The sequence below is a fragment of the Pithys albifrons genome, chromosome 9, assembly GCF_047495875.1.
Source record: "Pithys albifrons albifrons isolate INPA30051 chromosome 9, PitAlb_v1, whole genome shotgun sequence".
Classification (NCBI taxonomy): domain Eukaryota; kingdom Metazoa; phylum Chordata; class Aves; order Passeriformes; family Thamnophilidae; genus Pithys; species Pithys albifrons.
Window position 1 is genome coordinate 15,345,835 of NC_092466.1, and position 21,083 is coordinate 15,366,917.

The 21,083-nt window shown below is 54.4% G+C and overlaps 1 protein-coding gene across 2 annotated transcripts in view; it reads right to left on the minus strand.

Annotated features, from left to right (window-relative positions):
- Positions 1–16,337, minus strand: part of SLIT1 (slit guidance ligand 1) — a 61,684-nt gene extending 45,347 nt beyond the window's left edge. The window contains exons 1-4 of one of the 2 annotated variants that reach the window (XM_071563180.1): positions 16,263–16,337; positions 3,745–3,816; positions 3,406–3,477; positions 2,684–2,755 (exon numbers count right to left, since the gene is read on the minus strand). In XM_071563180.1, coding sequence (XP_071419281.1) covers positions 2,684–2,755; positions 3,406–3,470 — 137 coding nt within the window. In that variant the 5' untranslated portion in view covers positions 3,471–3,477; positions 3,745–3,816; positions 16,263–16,337. Of the gene's footprint in view, positions 1–2,683; positions 2,756–3,405; positions 3,478–3,744; positions 3,817–15,807; positions 16,160–16,262 lie in introns of those variants that run through there. The other variant, XM_071563179.1, reaches the window with a different exon arrangement.
- Positions 16,338–21,083: the final 4,746 nt, after the last annotated feature.

The window sequence follows — 21,083 nt, forward strand, 5'->3', positions numbered from 1 at the left end:
ATACAATAGTGTGAGGACATGAGAACCTAGCTGGGACTCCAGAAACTTGAGGAGCATACCATGGGGGGCTGCAGTGGGCAGCTCAAAGAGAAGTCTGCACATGTCCTGTTTGCTGTAAATAGCCTAGAGACCAGGATTCGCAAGAACATGGTGTTAGTAAGAGCCATCTTTTCCTGGACACCAGCACAGGTTCCAGCCTGCTTCTGGGGCATGGAGGGGTCACTGAGCAGTGGGGCTACCCCAGATCCATTTTAGCAGTTAAATAAGTGCAAAACCAGTGGGGAGGCTCTGATTTCGGTTCAAGGCAAGCTGATTTCAATTTAACTTAAACCTGTTCCCCACTGACTCATATCCCTGTAGCCTGACTGAGGTTTGCTGCAATTTAAGACTGTCCTTATGACCTCCTGCACCAGCTGGACTAGCACTAGTCCAGATCCCACCAGCATATGTGTCTAGGCTAGCTACCTCAGGCATCCCCTGTCCCACCATTCCCCCAAACATTCTTGAGCACCTTAGCAACAGGCAGCATCAAGGAGAGGGAGCAGCAGGTTCTCTGATACATAGAGCATTTCTGTCCAAATGCAGAACTTGAGGCTCTGCCAGGGCAGTAGCTCCTGATGTGCTCCCTGGACAGGCCCCAGTGCTGCACCCCTACCCTCACTAATGTGCATGGGGCAACGTGCTGCAGGGGAGAGTTGTGGGTGGTTTAGTGTGTGCCCTGTCCCTAGTCCCACAGCTCACCGCAGGAACCATCTGCTCCAAGCACGCATCGAAGTTCACCAAGACACAGCACCAGCTATAGTAAAGGAGCTGCAAAATCTGAGCCCATGCACACAGCACCAGATTGTGTAAAAAAAGCTCCAGGTGCCGGTGTCCAGGTAGTGTTTGCCATGGTGACAACAGGAAGAGGTTGAAATGCATCTGAGCACGAGGTGGCTGCAAGGAGCATCTTGCATAGCCTTCTTCAACCCACAGCAGTATGTACAGTCCCGTGCATACCATGTGAGGATGTGTACAGCCCTGCGCACACTGTGGCACAGCCCTGGCTCCACACGAGCCTGGGGGCTATGGAGGGGCACACCGTAAAGCCCATCCAGGAGCTGCCCTTCTGCATCTCCCCGATGAATTGTTAGGGTTTGCTGTTTGAAAGCGCCTGGTATTCAAATCTAGAGAAGATTAAAAGAGAAACATTAAAGTTTGTAAAATAATTCTCGTGCCTGTGTTTCTGTTATGCAAAGGTTGGCTGGAGGAGGATGGGCCCTTGCTGGCGCCACCATATGGCACAGCTGAGCTCAACAAATGCCATTTGATAATTAATTGAACGCCTGTGCTATCAGCTGCCATTACCTAGGCCCATCTTTGGCGTCTGTCCACCACTTCACACATCCCATGCTGGCAACCCACACAGCGTTTTAACCCTTCATTACACCGCCTCTGGCTGGACTCCGGGACCGACTCCCTGGCACTGTCATGAGAAAATGGTTCAGCTGCAGCCTGCCTGCACGGGCAGGGCTGCCTGGCCCTGACATGGCCATCCCTGTCCTAGAAATGTCTCAGCCCATTCAGCTATTTCATCCATTCCTGTCGTGACCCAGCAGGCATCCTCATATCACTGCTGAGAAATGGAGATACAAGATGCAGCAAACAGAAAGCTCATGTCCCAGCTACAACCACCCTGCTCCTATGCACTGCAAATCAGCCACAGGGTGTAAGCTGCTTCTCTTGAGTGATGCACAGCACCAGCCCCAGTCTGGCACACATCCTCTCCTCCTCACAGTCCCCTTCCCAATGTACGTGGTGCCTGACATAGCTGAGAGCCTGTAAATGCTTTGTTTGAACAATGCTGGCACTGCTGACAGCACCATTGGCCAAGCAAAGCAGCCCCAGGCAAAAGAAAGCCAATATGGAAAAAAGAATATTTATCAAAACCCCAGCAGCCCTCCCCAGGCAGCCTACTGCTGGACAGAGGGAGGAGGAGCAGAGAGGTCTGCAGAACTGAGGCTTACTGGACAACAGACAGTCCCTGGGTGTGAGGAGAGGGCATGAGGTGCTGGATCTGTCCCAGGCAGGGCTTTCCCCTCTTTCCCCAGACTGCCACATTTCTTAAGCAGGGCTGTGGGGCTATCTGTGCCCTGGTCAGGATGGACTCTGGGCAGGATGTGACCCTCTTAGGAACATCCTCTTTCATCCTCCCTTCATGACAACCTAGTCTAGCACATAGGGGCACCCTGCTCCAGAGCTTATGATCCACACCCAGGGAGGAGGCTGTGGAGCTCACAGCACCTCTGCAACTGACACTGCAGGCACAGCTCTGCAATGCCAGACCCAGCCTGAACTGCCAGCACCTCCTCCCACATGCACTGCAAAGACATCTTTAACAGTGCCACTGTCAGGTCTTCTGCAAGTCACAGCCAACTTCCTGCCATGCTGCATGCTCAGATCACACAGAAACAGGCTGTGACCTGAGCACGCCTTGGCACATGGCACCTTGGCACATGGCACATTCCCCAGCGATTTGCCAAGCCATTGCTGGGACAAGACACCACCAATTACCAGCACAACCCCCCAGAAGCAGCACTCTCCTGGGACATCAGTGTCCCTACAAACCCCATGTCAGTCCCACAGGTGAGCCCACACCACTGCTGGGCAGGGGAGCCTTGCTTGCACAGAAGGTACTACTTACAGCCGCGACAGTGCCTGGTTGTTCTGGAAGAGGAGCTCGGGTAGGGTGTGCAGCTGGTTGCGGTTCAGTCGTCTACAGGGAAAGAAGAAAGGGTCAAGGTTTGGGGGGCAGAGCAATGACCCCACCTGCAACCCAGCCGGCTTTGTCAGGCACAGCTGGGTGCTTTGGCTCACTCAGGGGGGCCAATAGAGCAGAGCATCCCAGCTGGCAAGGACACCTCCATCCCGCTCACCGCACTCCCAGGTGGGGACAACCAAGGGGGCATTAATAGACTCACTCACAATGCTGTAATTACATGCAGAGAGGACTCCAAGCTGTTAACTGCTGACTGCTGCTTAACTGCACTCTTAACCTGGTGCTCGTTGAGCTCCTCATATTTGCTCAAGCAGCTCGGGATTTTTAAACTGCTGAGCTATTTTACTGAGTACTGGACCAGAACTTAGGGCTCCCTTGCTAACACACAGGACAGCTGATACAGCAAAAGTGATTTGTGTTTAACCTCCCCCTCACCTCAAAAGCATCAGAAAGGATTTTAAGATCTATAGAAACAGAAATACGTTTGCTTCCCACACTGTAAAATACCACTGCCACGCAGAAGAGAAGCTGTTTGAAGTCCAGCAGCAGTGATATGTTAAGGTTTAAGGCAAAAAGGAAATGATGCTCCCTGCAACTAAACCCAATGGTCCCTCATCAACCCGCCTCTGTGCCCAGGCACTACTCACAGTCGCTCCAGCTCCTTCATGTCATCAAATGCTCCACGCTCCACTGTGCTGATCTGGTTTTCCATCAGCTGCCTGCAGAGAGAAGGGGGTCAGCTTTCTGGAAAGGTGGCCCCCACTGCCCCCACCACGTCTGTTGACCCAGGACCATCTCGCTCCAACTATCCCCTCAATACAACCCAGTCTCTTTTGCCCCTCTCTCTTCCGGCTGGAAGCCAAACATACTCAGCTCAACACAATACCCTTCAGCCCTGCTGGCAGATGCCTAAAACAAGGAGCTGACCATCTCTAGCAGCCCCAGGAGAGGCCACAAACCAAGCTGACCCTTCATGAGAAACTCACAGAACACGGAGCTGCTTCAGCCCAGCGAAGTCATTCTTGTTGATCCGTGTTATGTTGTTGCCATTGAGCTCCCTGCAGAAAGAAGAGACAGAATTCACCAAGGAAGCACTCAGGAGGTGGCCAGGTACTGGGCCTCCCCAGTACTTCCCAAAAAAGGGCAGACAGGGCCCAAAAGACAGCAGTGGCTGGTGCAACTATGTGCCCCTCACGAGGAATGTTAGGACTGGCTGCTGGCACCAGAGAGGACCCTCATTCTCAATGGCCAGCAGTGCTGGGCACACAGAAGTCTGGCTGGCCAGCAGCGTGTAAGCTGGCATCTTTCATGGACTGTAAGGCAACAAGAGGCAGGGGCTGTCCAGCTCCCTCTGTCCCCATGCTCCTCTTGGGACAGAAGCCCTAGAGCCCTCAGCAATGAAATAAACCTGGTTCAATGCATGTCACTCTGCTCTGGAAATAAAACAAACCTCTGGTAGGGTCATCCCAAACATACAGAGCTGCTTAGAAAACACAGGGCTAATACAAAAATGAACAAATGTCCCCCAGAACTACAGGACCTCTCCAAATACCCCAGCTACAAGACACCCACATTCAACACAACTGGTTCAGTGCATGGATATCTCACACCTTCTACCCAGAGAATAAGCCACACTTCAAGTTTCACCTGCCAAGAGATGCTTGCTCTGGACAAACTGCTTTGTGACATTGCTTTTGTCATGCAAAAGCCCTGGGTGAGCACAGGGACAGGAAATCCAGCCAGAAAATAGATGCTGCCCTTCCTTTCTCACCCTGCTGGTGGAAGTAAGAGATGCCTACACACATACCATGATCTCTGTCCTGCCCAGGCTCCACTGAGCACCAGAACCTCGTGTGCCCCACTGCTGGGCATACACATGGAAGGGGCCCGGCTGCCAGCTGCCAGCTATACCTCCCCCAGTTCTCCCTGGCCATGCTCTCCAGCATGCTCCTGCTACGATTATGCAGCTTTAAAATACATCGAGCTGGGAGACTTGCACCTCGCAGTCTTAGTTTTGCAGTGACTTTACGCATTATGGGATGTGATTACTGTAGGAAGAGCAGGACCATCAGCTCTGGGACCCACAAGTCTTCAGAGCCAGGGGTCCCTGTGCGACCCCCATCGCAGGAGAGAGTCTCCCCCCTCGGCGGCACAAAGCATGGTAGTGTTCGCTCCTTGCCATGAGCCCAATCTGCTTAAAGAATGAGCCGGGGACAGAGGATGCCTATGCAAACACACGGGCCGGGGAGAGCTCCTACACTGGAGAACCATTGTCTGCACTGAACACAGAAACGAAGAGGAAAACAAACTACAGCAAGGAGAGGCAGGCAAGGGAAGGACAAGCTCCTGGGGAAGAGAAGGAGAGAGACAGGAGGGTGCCACTCCGGAGCAGGTTGGGGTGCCTGAGTAGGACCCCAGCACCCAGGGCTCTGTTACTTCCTCAGCCCTGACAGCGGGAATGCCCCATGTCGCACGAGGGGCTGAATACAAAGTCCATCATTCCCATCCAGAACCAAAGACTGCCTCCACGGGGCTCTGCAGCCATGCGAGGCGCCAAGGTCAGCAGCGGGCTGGCCTCGGAGCCGCCGAGCAGCGTGTAGGGCCGCCGGCCAGCGCAGCCTCGCACCCCGGGGTGCTGTCATTGTCCTGCTGAAACGGCTGATAATGGCTAATGAGTTCCAGCTCGCCATTATAGCCTCGTAATTACACCGCTATTCAGGGCAGAGATTGCCGGGCTTCTGTCATTATACAGCGTGTGCGCCTGTGTTGGGAAGGAGGCTGGGGGGGAGCACGTTACTAGGACACAGATGAATGCAAGCGGGAATGAATAGAGGTTCCTCGGCCCCAGTGATTAAACTGAAACCCGCACTTGGGCTCTGCAGCCTCACGGCTCCTTCGGCTCCCTGTACGGCCAGCACGCAGAGAGCACAGCAGGCTCCCAGGGATGGGGCTTCAACCCAAAAGGATGTACCTGTGGGGCTCAGTCCTGACCTTTTCCCGGGTGGCAAAAGCCATGGACAGGCTGTAAGTCCCAGGCAAGAAGCACTGGGGTGTGTCATATGTCTCATGTGTCACATGTGACATTTGTCACCACAGGAGGGTGGCTTGATATGTGCAGATGTGTGCCCACCTCCTGATGGTCCACAGCCCTGGAGTCAGCTAAGGGCAGGGAGAAACCCCACCTCCAGAAGATTTTCTCCAAATATCCTAAAGGTTCCTTTCCAAAGGAGATTGCCTGGAAGCTCCCCAGACACCCATCTGAGTTCCTGGTGAGGGAGGCTTCCAAGCAGGACTCCCATGTCACCTTCATTTAAACATACCTAACGTTACTCTGGCTGCAATGTATAAGTAGAAGTTGGCTACAGACAGACAATGGAGAGGCTTGATTTAAAACTGCTCTCAACTTGAAAGCCAAGACTTAAACCCTCAGCCTGCAAAGCCCAAAGTGAGCTTGGACCACTCTGGGCTCCTCAGAACACCAGCATCCCAGAGCCTTAGCCAGAGGCAGAGCCCAGGCAAAGCAGAAACACCAAAGAGCCTGGACGTGTCCAGTCCCTCCATGTGCCAAAACCAGACTCTGCCCTCTCTTCCAGGCACCTTCTGAGACAGTGCAGCCAGATCCCAAATACTTCAGCACCAGGAGGAAGAGGCAGGAGGCAATCCACAAGTGGGGCAGTGTTCCAGGGTGCCTTGACAGCCCTGCTCCTTGGGGGACTGGCCCTATGTGCTCCCTGACAACTGCTCCCAGCATCCCGCCATGTCTTTGTTCAGGAAAATTATAGCCTTTGCAACTAAGATGAGAATGAATAGCAGGTAAAGCTGATTTGTAAGGATGCCAAGGCAACACTGCCATTTAACTTCATGACATTTTTTTCCCCTCTAAACCCCCTTCAGTTCCTCCTGGAGATAAATTACAGTCTGCATTGCCCAGAAAGCCAGATCCCTGCTGCTCAGCTGCTCACCTGCTGCCTCTATGCCCTTTTCCAGTGAAGCACAACACTCTGCCCTGCCCCACACAACAGAGCTTTGATAAGGACTGATGTGTCTGGGGAGCTGCCTGGCAGACTGGCTGCATTTCTGGACTGTCACCTGAAAGCACAGACAGGGTACGCTCTTTCCATGTTAATCCAAAGGGTTTAACATCAGAAAGCACTCTCATATTCATGCAGGCTGCCCTCCTCTGCCCCCCAGGACCCCAAATCTCACTCTGCTGCTGAGACAGTGAATTTTCATCTGCAACCTTCAAGTTTCAGAAACCCCCACCTCTCACTGTGCCCTGGGAAGAGGAAAGTCATTAAAACAAGCAATCAATCCCTTTGCTACATTGCTTGTGGATCATCCCACTCCCAGATGGGATGTCTGTGTTGCAGCAGTGTTTGTTAGACTGGATTTGCATAGTCTGGGTTTATATTTGGTTTCTAGCTTTGGATGGCTTATTCCATTCCCAGGGGGTCCAATGTGTTTTTTCCCTTTGCAGGGTTTGGAGCTACACTAACTCAGTAACAACCTCAGAGAGCACAAATGCTGAGAGTTAATTTATTAAATACAGCCAACATGAGTGATATTTCCCTGGGCACTGATTTATCAGGAGCAGACAGTGCAATCCTACTATCCATACTCCATTGCAAACCATCAGCACACACGTCACTCCTGTCCTTGTGGCTCAGCTCAGCTCCACTCTCCCACTGAGGCAGAAATCCTAACTGCTGTGCTCCCTGAACTCCTGCTTTTAAGAAGGCAGAGGGAAAGTCTGTGAGATGAATCCCAGCATTTGCACCCAAAAGTGGCAAAATGTGCCCTAGCTCCATCAGCACCAGCATAGAATGTGCGCCCACAGCACCCGGGCAGTGACTGCAGGGGCTGGTGGAGAAGGGTCCATGCTCCTGCAGTGCCTGCTCCAAGGGCCCTGCTGTCCAGCGAGGCTGGCAGTTCCATCGTCCGTGCAATGTGTCCCTCCCTCCATGGTCTTCATTGCTCTGCCATTTCTGCTCATGGCTCAGAGGACCAGTCCCTAGGGGCATGGCTTCCCTCCCAGCAGCTCCACAGCCCTCATCCCAAAGCCCTGACCCCAGCTGGAGCCAGCAGTGCCAGATAATAATCAGAGAAGCAAAGAAAAGAAGGCTGTAAGGTCACACACCCCCACAGCAGTACCTCTGCCACCCTCCATCAATCCAGGCAGATGCATGGCATACATTGCTCCTTCAGGGACAGAGACTGACACTCCCCTGTGCCTTACTCCAGGACATCACTGCTCCTGCCTCAAGGACCTTTTCCAAAACTCTGAACTGAATCCTTTTCATTGCAGATGAACCTCATCCCTGCCTGCCCAGGCCACCATGGTACAGAGACCAGGCTGCCCCCTTGCCCATACAGGCCCCTCTCCCAGACCCATTCCCCCCACCAAGCCCCCAGCCTCAGGTGCACAGGCTCGCTCTCAGGGCCTCTCTGCCTTGCAGGGGCAGAAACCCCAATCAGCTCATGCTGCCATTCCACATCTGTGCTCCCACCAAACTCTTTCCTTGTGTCCGCAGGCAACATCCTTTCTGTCAGCCCATTCCTCCTGTTCTCCAAGCCTGCCTTGAAATGTCAGCCCAGTTGCCAGTCCTCTTCCATCTCTTCCAGCTTGGTGGCATTTGCAACTGTCATAAGCATTTTGTGTCCCATCACACAGACTGCTAATGGAAACATGAATGAGACTCAACCCCACAATGCCCCCTGTGCTCAGAAGTAGGGGACAGAGCAGCTGCAACCTTTCATCCTACAGTTTTATTGCATTTTTCTAGTCTTAAGTTTTCACCCAGCTCCTTGAATGTAACTGACTCCCTGCACAGGGTCGCTGAGCTCCTCAAGCAGCAAAAGGCAGGGTAGAGCCCTTCCCAGACCCAGGAGAGCTGGTCCCCTCCAGTGCTGGCACAGAGGGATGCTCACCATATTCACCAGTTCCGGGCAGCCCATGCAGGCATGGCTGGATGCTAACTCCATCCCCTCTAAGGTACAAGGGCATTACAGGATGGTGGTTGGAGAAGGGACACTGGACACCCACACCCACAGCTGACACAGCCACACAAGGGGCTCAGAACTTTCTCCTTCTTTTCTCTCCCATCCCTGCTCTGACAAGACCCCTCAAGAAGAGCAATGGATTTATTAAAGTTCCTTTAAGGATGCTGTACATCCTAGAGTCAACGCCTTGCCAGCACTACCCCTACCAGATGCCCGCAGGGTGATGAGCTCAACAAGGATAGCCCCAAGAGCAGCTGTGTGCTATTTGGGCTCATCTCAGAATCACTACCCTTAGTTGAAGGCGATCCCTGCCCCAAGGACAGCATTGGCCCCCACAGCACAGGAGGCTTTGTAAGCTTTTATGAGGCACTAGAGCAGGTTATCATCACTACAGATTTTTAAGCATTACAAACAGCATCAACCATGAAATAACAGTGAGGATCCAGAAGGCTTTCTGTTCTCCTAACTTCTCTCTGGGGTTTTCATGCCACAGCCATTAGCCACTCGGTCAGGGAATGCTTTACACTCACGTGCATTGTGGTGTGTCACCTTCAGGTTAAAAATACATAAGTAACCTCCCTGAACCGTGATGGGAGAGAGAAAAGGCAGCAGGTCATTTTTGTTTCACAAATGGGGAAACTGAGACTCAGCTAGGAAAACAGATTTGTCTGGATACCCACAAAATTTGGCTTTTTGTGCTGTGCTTAGTAGCCTCGTGAGGAGCTGCTCTGTAGCATCTCTATTTTCCAGGGCAGGGGAGGCTGCCCTTGCCCTCAGGCTTTATTCTGCCACTCATCAGATTGAATTCCAATCCACCCTACATCCTTCTCAGCAAACCTCCTTTGCTCAACCCTCCTGGAGCTGTTTACAGCAGGGATGGGAAGGCAAGTGCACCTGAACTGTGTGGTTATAGGTGCTGGCTCAATTCTGGACCAGCTGGGTCTCATAGTGCATCCCATTTGGGATCTAGGGCTTCCTCCTACCAAGAAATATCTAGGGCCAGGAGCTTGCATCTCTCTCACTCTTGGTGCCCAGGGCTGCTCCTTGGCTGCAATGCTTGAAAAATTAATTTCCCTTTTTTCTGATCTTCCTCCTCCTAGCAGCCTCTCTCCCCCACAGGACACTTGCCTCTGCTATTTTGAGCAGCAACTGCATCCAAAATGTATGCCAGGAAAGCAGACAGCACAGCCTCAGAGCCTGAATGTGGCAGGGAGGTCTGAGATGGTCTCAGAGGGGACAGCCTGTGACTGACCCTGCACCAACATGGAGAGGTTCCCTCCATCCCACCTGATTCCCTTCTGGCTTCTAGCAGTGCTGCGACCCTAAGGACCTGGCTGCAAACTATCCTTCTTGCTGCTCGCATTGCTAATTGCAGCCTGGTGCTGTACAGCAGGAAAACCTCTGCTCCCCTCACCGCTCCTGCCACTGCAGCCGTCCCCAGCTGTCCCTCGAGTGGGGACAGGGCCAGCTGCCAGAGCTGGCCTTGGAGCTACTCACGCTGGAAGCCTGCCAGGGAGCAGGGATCTGGGTCTGACATACCCCAGGATGAGGCCATTTGCTAATGCACAACTGTTTTTTTACTGCTTTTCAGTAAAACACGCACAGAAACATCTCCTTGCCTCTCACGTTTTATGAAAGGTTATTTCAGCAGCAATAAAGAGGATGTGTCCACGGTGCTAAGTACCTCTGGAGCTGGGAGGGAATCATGAAGGACTTGGAAGCAAGACAAAGACAGGCTCCCCTAGTTGACCATCTTGCTTTCCTGTGCATGCTTGGCTGCACCAGGTTCTCAGGGAGCAAACTGTAGCAAGAGTAGAGGAAAACCCCCTCTCAATGTGGAGTCATGGGCTTGTACACCTTTCCCTGGACAGGACACCCTTACTCTGTCCACACCACCCTTGTGGCACCTCAAATCCCCTCTGTTCCCTCCAGGTTGTGGGCTCTGCTGCCCCACAGGAGTCTCTTGCCCATCCTCTGGCTTTTACAGCTGCCTTGCTTTTTCCACCAGTCAGAGGTTTGATAGGAAACAATGAAGTAGGGGAGAATGAAACTTGAAGCAAATGCATATCCTGAAACGAGTCGGTTTCTGTAGCTAGACCGTTTCCATGTGCTACCCTCCACTGGCACCATGGCTGCTGTGCCCGCCCCACCCTGGGGCTGCAGGCTCTGGGGACAGCAGCAAGGGCATCTGAAGGTGCACACGAGAGACCCAGAATTAAAGCTGGAAATAATTCCTCTTCCTTGCTCCCACCTCAGCAGCGAGGAATTCCTGTTAGCACAGTGCATCACTCTGGAGGAGCAAAGTGGCAGCACATTTAAGGCAAAAATATCTGTTTTAAAGGATGCAATAAAACAGAGCCAGGGAAGGGTTTATAGGGAAGCAATTGCTGTGTGGGGTGAGAAGTGGTCACCAGAGGCCAATCTGCCCAGCTTTATTGCCTGTTACTGGTGACTTTTCCCAACCAGGGGACAATAGATCCTCTGCTATCAGCCTCCACTACAGTCAATACAAACACGACATAGTTTTTTAAACTAATATTTTTCCAGCATGCAATTCCATGGAGAGGGAGAACGCAGCGTTACCATGGCGATATATAGACAGCATCTGCCTTGGACTTAGCTGAAGGGAGAAACTGGAATAGAATTGCAAATTTCCTCTGTCCAGGAAGGCTCCCAAGGAACCCACTGCAATGGGCTGAGCAGGCTGCCTTCCCCATCCAGACCACATCCTCCCAGTGCCCAGCACTGGCTCTCCCAAGAGCTAAGGGCAGCAGGGCCAGTCAAGTACTGCCCTGGCTGGATACAGGTCCTGCATCCTGCCCCAGAACTCTGCAAAACCTATAAAGTCCCTCTACAACTAGTCTGCTCACTGAAAACTTGCCTGAGCACTCCAGGAATGGGAGAGATTGACTCCCTTGAGGTGCTTCCTAAGCATAAACATTTCCCAAAGCCCCCAAAAGGAGAAGGAGCTCAAAAACTGGTGTGGCATGCACGAGTGCTGCTGCAATACACCAGCCTTGCTGCTGCAAGACATTTTGATTAACTAGTGAGAAGTAGATGCAGGTGAATGAATTAAACACACTCTGAACAAGAGCTGGCTGCTGGAATCTTGGCAGGGCATGGCTGGGCAGTGTGCGAGTGTGCTTCAAGTGTGGTTGCCCTGGCATCATGTTCCCGTACCCAAAGGCTGGAGCTCAGTGCCCCTTCTCTCCACCAATGCAGACAGTGGGGATTGCAGAGCTGGCTGCAGCCTAGAGGGAGGGAGCCCATTTCAGCACAGGCACACCCCAAACTTTGGAAACAAGGCAAATCAAAGCCTTGATGAAATGCAGAGGCCAGGGACCCGAAAAGGGAAAATCCAGAGCTGAACAGGATGCAGTGATGGGGACCTCCAAATCCAGTTCTGCTGCTGCCCATACTGGGGAGAGGGGCACTGCACAGCCCAGGGTGAGATGGGGGATGTTCAGCCCATAAGAGAGGAGGCAAAAGGGCTGTGGGGGGCAATTCTCAGCTGTCAGCTGACAACTTCAAAAGCAGGAGCAAGTGTAACACCATTACACTCAATTCATCCCCTACAAGCAAAGAGCTGGGCCAGAAGCTGACATTTGATAGTGGCAAATTTGCACTGATCCTGCTGGCATGGGGAGAGTGACTCACCTCCCAGACAGGGCACTCTGCTCTTCAGAGATGCTTTCAAAAGAAGAAAGAAAAGAAAGCAAATGGGGACAAGAACTGTGCCACTGTGCCCTTCTCCCACAGCTCTTCTCTGGTTGCTGAGGCCAAGGGACTCCTGGGAGCAGATAATACTGTAGTGCTGGAGGATTATGACCCCATCCTGCCTACGATGCCTTCAGAACCAGCTCTATCATGCTTGCCAGAGGTGTAAGTAGGAGCACAGGCAGCCATGCAGTGTCCAGAGACTTTGCTGCTTCCCACCTTTTTGCTGCATAAGCGTCTCTGCTCGGAGTGTGATCCAGAGGGTGGTGCATAAACCCCCATTTATATTGGGTTGCAGACTAGAAGGCACTGAGGGACAATGTGCTGTGCCCTGGCGCAAGGGAAGAGGAGTTCTGTGTCCCTCACCATGCAGCCATCCCCCATGCTCCATCTTAGACATGTCTGCAGCTCTTACCCTCTACCAATAGCATGGCACCAGGGAGACATCACACGGGAAACCTTGCAGCAGAAAACAAGACAGTTTTTCTCCAACCCATGATTCTCCAAAGCTGCAGTGACTCTGCAAGGCAAAAAATTACCTCCTCAAAGAAAAGGGTGTATTTCAAAATCAGTGGAGCTCAGACCTCACCACAGGATGTTGCTGACTGAGTCCCCACAATGACACTGTGTCCCCACAGTAACTTTGGCAGTGCCAGCGAGCAGTGCGACAGCAGTGCTGCCCTGTCCAGGGGTTTGACTGAGGGTCAGGTGGGAGACTGGACAAAGCCTAGAGCCTCCAAGCACTGCACTGCCATGCAACAGGTGAGAAACACAACAGCATGGACACCACTGCTCACCGGCACTATGGAGTGCACGGTGAGATCAGCATCACTCACACTGTGCATCTCGAGGCTTGGGAAAAGAAACAGGCAGTGAAGAGCACTTGCCACAGAGAGCCTGCCTCTGGAGAAAGCAAGTCCTGAGCACAGACCCTGCTGCAGGTTGCTAGCTGACCTTGCTTCATCAAGCAGTGAGAAGTTGGAGACTGTGAGGCTGCAGCCTCCTTACAGGGAACTCAAACTCTCTTACGAGCTGTTACAGCTTGATTTCACTGTCGGAGACAGGCCTGCTCTGCACAGACACCCTCAAGCACCTGCAGGGGTGTGCAACACAGCGGGAAATAGTTATCCAGCAGACAACACCCACGAGAGAGCAGCATGTCTAGCTCAGCCCAGCCAGCAGATCCAGCATCACCAGCTGTGTGAAAATACAGAAACCCCAATGCCGCTGGGCGGCGATGGACATGGAGGACCAGATCAGTGGAGGCAGAACAGGAGACAGCAAACAGGACCCACTGCCAAAGGGAGAGAAATGTCCTGCTAGGGCAGAAGCGAGACACCCATCAAGGGCATCCTCTATCAGCCACTCCAGCATTGCCTCATTTGAGCAGTGCTGACCACCTGCCCAGCAGGCAGAGGTGGGGTCTCAGTGCCTGCACTCCCACAGCATCCTGCACCCAGATGCACAGAAAGCTGATGCTGAGAAGCCCACTGAGCTCCCCGAGAGGCAGAAAGGGCTGGTGCAGGTTATACACAAAGCCTACTCCTGCCCTGGGCACAGAGGAGAGGGAGATCCTGTCTCAGACCTCACAAACTGAGTCTATGGGACGGCAACTCACAGCAGTCTAGTTGCTGTGTTGGGTAATAATCATTTGTATGAGGATAATTATGGTGGGAGAAGAGAAAGCTCCTCTGAAGTGGTATCCCGCAGGCTCCTGGTGCTGCATGCTGGGTGCAGCACTGGCAGCTGCCAGGATGCCTGCAGTCCCTGCCTGCAGTCCCTGCCTCTGGGGTCTCTGCCCAGCTGCAGGCAAAGGGCACATTCACACTCTAGGAGCCACAAGCAGCGCAGCACAGGGTCAGGAGGCCCATGTGTAGCTGTCCCAGGATGCATCCTGCAGCTCTGCTGCCCAAGCGAGCAGCAGCTCAACACTTCCCTGCACTGCAAGAGGGACATGGGGGCAGCCTGGCCCCAGGGCTGGGACCAGAGGGCTACCGTGCCACTATGCTCCACTGCAGTCCCTGTGATAGGGCACCTGCTGCTACTGAGTGGAGGGGACATGCTGGAAACAGCTCTGCTCTCCTGGGACTGGGAACACCTGCACGCCAGGAACCTGCCACCAGCAGTGGGTGGAGCATGGTCAGCTCTCGCGGCTTTTCCTGGGGTGGGGACTCTGCATCCACAGGAACCCAAGCAGGGAGACCTGCTCAGTCAGGTGCAGCAGCAAAGAGGCACCCATCCTGCTTAGGGGAGCCCAGTGGGTGACACAGGACCCATACAGCCAGCTGGACTGTGACTGTAAGAGAAAAGCTTTCCTCATGGGCATCCAGACAAGAGAGCTAGGGACACCCCCATGACTCCTGGGGACCTGGCAAGGACTTTGATGAGTAGTGAGGTGCAGGCACGGGGACTGGTGGGGACGGGTGAGCTGTGTGCACGGCTGGAGGCTGGTCACACCATGGGGACGTCCCAAGAGGAGCAGGGGAAATGGGACGTGATTCTAGCACCATGTGCAGCACTTCAGGAGGACTTCCCAGGGACAAAGGGGTGCCCAGCACGGGTAAGCGCTTGGGTGACAGGGGACCTCAGAGAACTCCTCCGGCTTGTGACAAGTCACAGCTGCCCGGGGTGCCATGGGGCTCACGGCCCATTTTGGGCTGCCCCAGGGCAAATGCTCGCCCTGGAGCAACCCACCTCCTCAGGCATAGCTCTAATCCCAACCCCACTCCGCATGCTTGCACACAGCCTAGCACACGCAGGTTCTCGCACATGCCGGACACCTTGCACACCTCTCCCACAGAGGAAGGATCCCAGCAGGCTCTCGCACACCCACTGCTCCCCACCTGGATGGGTTATTGCACCCCCTCACGGAGGCGACGATGCACGTACACTCACCCAACAAGCTCTTGCACATGCACCCCCTGGACAAGCACTCACACACATACCCAACGCCTGCGCGTAGCGGGACGCCACACATCGCCCATCCCACCAGGTTCTTGCCACACGCACGTTTTGAGCGGGCGGCCGTGGCTCCACCGGCATTTGCACAAGTACTGCCCTTAACAGAGTGGGCACTTGCACAGCCCTCCAGACAGGCTGCTGCACACCCCGCCACGGCCAGATCTTGCACACGCATCTCCTGACGGGCTCCCGCACACACTCGACACGCTCTTGAGTGCGTACCGCACCCTTCGCGGGGCACTCGCACTGGTTCCCCACGCGCTTCTGGACACGGTCGCCGAGGACAAGTCCCTGAACCCAGCGCTCCTCCGGCTCCTGCACCCGCGCCGCCGCACGCCCACCGGCGGCGGACAAAGCCCGGCGGTACTCACAGGCGCTCGGTGCCGCGGGGGATGCTCCGGGGCACGGCGCGCAGGGCCGAGCCGTGGCAGTCCACCGTGGTGCCGCTGCAGGCGCACAGCGGCGGGCACGCGGCGGCGCGGCCCCGGCACAGCGCGGCGCACGCCAGCAGCCAGGCGGCAGCCCGCAGCCCCGCCGGGACCCCCTCCGCCCCTCCGGGGGCCGGGGCCACCATGGCAGCGGGCAGCAGGGTCAGGCGGTGCGGCCGCTGTGCATCACCGGGGAGCGCAGTGGAGCTGGGCTCGGCGCCGTTCGGCTCAGCACGGCTCGACTACCGGGCGAGAGCCCCGTCGGCAAACAACCGCCCACCGTCACTGCCGCCCCATCCCGCAGCCCAGGCTCAGCCCCCGCGCTGGCTCCTCCCTCCCGCCCTGCCCGCGCCGACGGGTTCCCCCACCACCCCCGCCCTTCACCGCGCTCCCGGTACCCGCGGCAGTGGAGGTAGTTGCGGTCCTGGCAGGGCAGCGCACCGGCATCCCGTCAGCCGGAGCCGTCGGGGCTCTGCACCGCCCCGGCCGTGCAGCAAGGAGGGCTCAGATTCGGTCCCTCCACCCGGGACAGTGAGGTTGGCTTGTGGGGCAGCCGAACCTCCCCAGCAGACGGCTGCGGGATGCCAAATTGCGGGCAGCGGCCCTTCCGGGACTGGAGACCGGGAAAGAAACCTGCGAGCCGGACAGCCGCAGGCAGAACATTCCCACCTCTCTTCAGGTAGTGCCAAAAGCTTTCGCATCCCCTGGTGTGCTCCAAGGAGTCTTGGCCTGTCTCCCACCTGGCAGCCCGAAACCTCATCCCATCATCCACAGAGCCCAGGTGAGGCGCGGGAACCCGGCAGCCCGCGGGGACTGCACGGCAGGCTGGCACTAGTTAGCCGGGCCGGTACCTGGTCTTTGTGTGGGAACCCTGCAACTGAGCATCCCAGCATGCAGAGGGGACTTGGGAGACTCCTCTGCTTTGCTCTTTGCCCCACACAAAGACAGCAAATCTTGAAGTCCTGACTGTAGCACTTGCTATGTTCTTTCCCACTCCAGAGAAGACATCTTAGGAAATAAAGTAACAAAAATGTCTTTGTGGCTAATCCACGGGGAAGAAAGAGGCAAAATACACCTATTTCAATTCAAAAGTGAAGCCAAGAAATTCATAAGCTTGGCCCCAAATGCTTGATATCTCCGAAATGTGAGCATTGCATTCATTTTATTACCTTCCATTTTCTGCCCTGAGGTCTGCAAACATAAAGCAAGAGGGTGTAACCAGGAAGGCTGGTCATCTGGTTTTTTAACAACATCTGAAACACTCATAACCCCATGGCTCTAAGAGCTGAATTCTTCAAAAAAACAGCGGGTATTTTGATGTACCCAACAGAGCTCTGGCTGCTGGCAGCAACTGCTACAGGTGTCCTCAGAGTGGAAACCCGTGGAAGATGAGCAGGTGGGAGCCTGTTGCACAACACAGTGGGATGAGGGGTGTGTGAGCATGGACACCCCACTGTACACTCATTTCTCCACCCAGCAGGATATTTGCAGGGATGGTGTCAGGTCCCAGGGGCAGGAGTGCCTCTTAAATCAATGCTTTCTGTGTATGTGGTTTCACAAGCTCCTTAATCAGGGAGGTGGTCTGCATGGGGTCCTGCTCCAGCAAGTGCCACCTCACACACAGGGTTGCAGCAGCTTGGCCCAGATCAGCAGCCCTTTCCCATCCCCAATGCTGGCTCCCATCATCTGTCTGCATTTTTGTGACATCTCCTTCCTCTGGCCCCAGTCCCAGGAGGAAGCTGTGCCTGAGATGGATGAAAGGGGTTTGTTCCTCGTTGCTACCCAGCAGCCCTGACAGTGAAGAAGATGAGCTGCTTCCCAGGACTCTGCGATGCGACCTGACCCCTCGTTGGCACAGTTTCTGCAGAGGTGACCCTACAGCCTGTCCTGGGGCTCCCAGGGAAACCCTGGTGGCAATAGCACCTGAAGAGGCCCTGTACTGAAGACCTCAACTGAATTTTGGGGGGGTGAAGGTTGTTTCAGAGCAGCTTTGTGTTCCCCAAACCTGGCCACTGTTAGTGGCATGCTTGTGATCCCCCTGCCTCCCCAAGTCGCCCTCACCCCTTGGCTGGCAGAGCAGAACCGGGTCTTCCTAACCAGCCCTTTACCTCTGATGCTGGCAGGAAGACAGGAGGGAACAAGAGATCTTGTTTTCTCCCTTTTGCATACAGTTTCCTTAGGCAAATCCTTGTGATCTGCAGAAAAAAACAGGCTTCATCCATCTCTATGTCCAGCTGCAGCAACACCCAGTCACTTACAGCTGAGGCCATGGTCTTGGCAAAGGGGTAGCTGGCAGGGGCTTGCCTGGAGCTCCACCGTTGCCTGCCCTGGTTCCAGTAGGAGTACAGGGCTGGGAGGCTGAAAACCTGATTTGAGGCCAACATCCACATTTTCTCCTATGGGTACCTCAACTCCTGCTATCCTGTGGGAGCTCTTGCCTCCTCCTGTCATGCAGCCAGCGCCCTGTGACCCAACACCACAGGGCATCCCACTGAGCTGGGCTGCCAGCCGCGGCTGACCCCTTGGCAGCTGCTCCGGTTGCAAAAGCAACTTCCTTCCAGGGCCACCAACACAAGGGCTGAGTAAGCCAGAACAGCAGCGTGGGGGGACAGGTTGTGCACTAAGACCCTCCTCCCACACCTCAACTCCTGGTGCATTATAGTGAGCCCAAATCACCTGGTCACCCTGATGGGATGGGTCTCAGAGAGAAACAGCTGCCTGGGAAAAGCCCAAGGTACCTTTGAATATGGCTGAGGAGCAGAGAGAAAAATAAAGCCCAAACTTTTTTATCAGGGGAGGCCTGGTCCTGCCGTCTGCCACCAGGATTTGGGCCAAACTGCTTGATAGAGAGAGAGAGAGACCATCTGGATCGTCTGATGCTCTGGGTTTGGTTAAAATGAAGCAGAAGCTTTTTTTGTAGGAGTTTTCATGGGAAGATCCAGGGAAGAATTCCAGGGTACGCGCCAGACCTGTCGTGCAAAGAGATGCGAAGCAGCTACAAAGCTTCAAACAAAAACTTGCTGCCAGTTTTAAGCCAAGCCCCCCAGGGCAGCATCCAGGCATTTCCACCCACCCTTGTTAACTCTCCCACGGCTGGGCTGTCACCGTGTCTCTGACAGAGCCACTGACAGTCAATAGCACCTTCTAGCTCACCCGGGCTTCCAGGCAGTGTGCTGCACCCCACACCTAGGCATGTGGACAGAAGGCAGCACATCCTGCCCCATGCTTGCTATGGCATTTATGCTGTGCTTCGAAGCAGTGCTGTGGCTGTTACCTGTCCACAGCAGCACTCAGCTCTTCCCAGGGTAAGATCAGGCACTTCTGCAGAGCAGAAATGTTTAAAACACAAGCAGTAGGGTTCTGGGCTGGGTGCCCTCTAAAGCCACCCTGTTCCTGCGCTTCTCAGCTGGACAGGGGAGAGAAAATGTAGTAAAAGGCTCATGGATTGAGATAAGGACAGGGAGAGATCACTCACTGGTTACCAACATGGGGAAAATAAACTTGACTTGGGGACATTAGTTTAATTTATTATTTAGTAAATCAGTAGGATAATAAGAAATAAACCCAAATCTTAAAAAAACCTTCCAGCCATCCCTCTTTTCTTCCTGGGTTCAAGTTCACTCCCAGTGTTCTCTACCTCCTCCCTACCAGGGGCATAGAGGGATGAGAAATGGGAGCCGTGGTCAGTTCATCACACTCTGTTGCTTCTTCCTCCTCAGGGAATGGACTTCTCAAACTCCTCCCTTGGCATGGGGTCCTCCACAGGTGGCAGGTATATCTCTGCTTCATGGTCCTCCATGGTCTGCAAAGGGACATCCTGCCTCACCCTGCTCTTCACCACAGGCTGCAGGGGAATTTGGAACAGGTGCCTGTAACACCTCCTCCCCCTCGTCTTTTACTGACGGGTGTCTGCAGAGTTGTTTTCACATGTTCTCTTTCTTCTCCCGAGCTGCTGCTGCTGTTGTACAGCAACTTTTCCCCTTTCTTAAATACATTGTCCCAGAGCTGCTGCCACCATCACCAATGGGCTCTGCCTTGGCCAGTGGTGTATCCATCTTGGAGCTGGCTGGCACTGGCTCCATTGGACATGGAGGAAGCTTCTAGCAGTACCTCACAGAAGCCCCCCCACTACCAAAGCCTTGCCATGCAAGTCCAATACAAGCATGCATCCATGAAGCTGGGTCTGACTTCCCTTCTGAGCAGCATTGCCAACAGCAGGATCCAACTCTCCTTGCACTGGGGCTGAGCTTTGAATTCTGCCACCTGCAACACCACTAAAACACACCTGGTTCAGGAGCAGTGGCCACAAGACCCAGCTGGAGATGTGTAGGGAGCAGAGTGGCCATAACCTTTGGCTTCTCAGTGTCCCCAAGAGATCTTGCACAGGGCAGGCAGCCGGGCTGTCCTGGACCACATCTGTCATGCCTGGCCAGCTCAGATAGTGCTTTTGTCATGCCAGACGCACTCAGCTTTGGAGAGTGAGGCATTGTGTGGGAGCGGGCCAGCATGTCAGCCCCGTTAGGGCACCTGTTGGGCTCGTGCAGTACAACAATGCCCTTGATAGGTCTATTATAGAGTGGTGTGGGCTGCTGGGGCCACTGGGATCACAGTAAATCTCTCCCAGTTAGCAGCAGCAGCGGCAGGCTGGGCTGGGCTGGACTCTTTCCTGTGTCTCTCCAGGCACAAGCCCTACCTCACAGGCAAACAGTAAAAGTGTTCCCTTGCAAACATAGCCAGCATCACCCTGTGAATGTTGCCAGCATTGCCCTGCAAACTGCCAGCACTGCCCTGCAAGCGTGGCCAGCATCACCCTCTAGACACTACCAACATCAGCCTGTGAATACTGCCAGTGTTGCTCTGGGAACACCACCAGCATCACTCAGCAAACATGGCCAGCACTGCTCTACAAATGTGGCCCCACTGGCTGCAGGAGTGTGGCAGCTCTGCTGACTGGGGCCCTTCACCACTGAGACCAAGTGAAAGGAACAGCATCCCTTGGGTGCTCTGTGATGATGCAGGAGATGCCAAGGCTTCCAAGCAGGTGGGTTTGGCCTCAGCCTAACACAACAGGAACTGTCCAGGTGTGGGGAGCCCAGCCTGTCCCACTGCCTTGAACAATTGCAGAACAGCATGAAGGGGACAGTCTACAAGGCATTGCATTGCTGTTTTGTAGCATGGCTGAGCAGAGGGGCTGAGCCCTGCAGGCTGGGTTCCCAAAA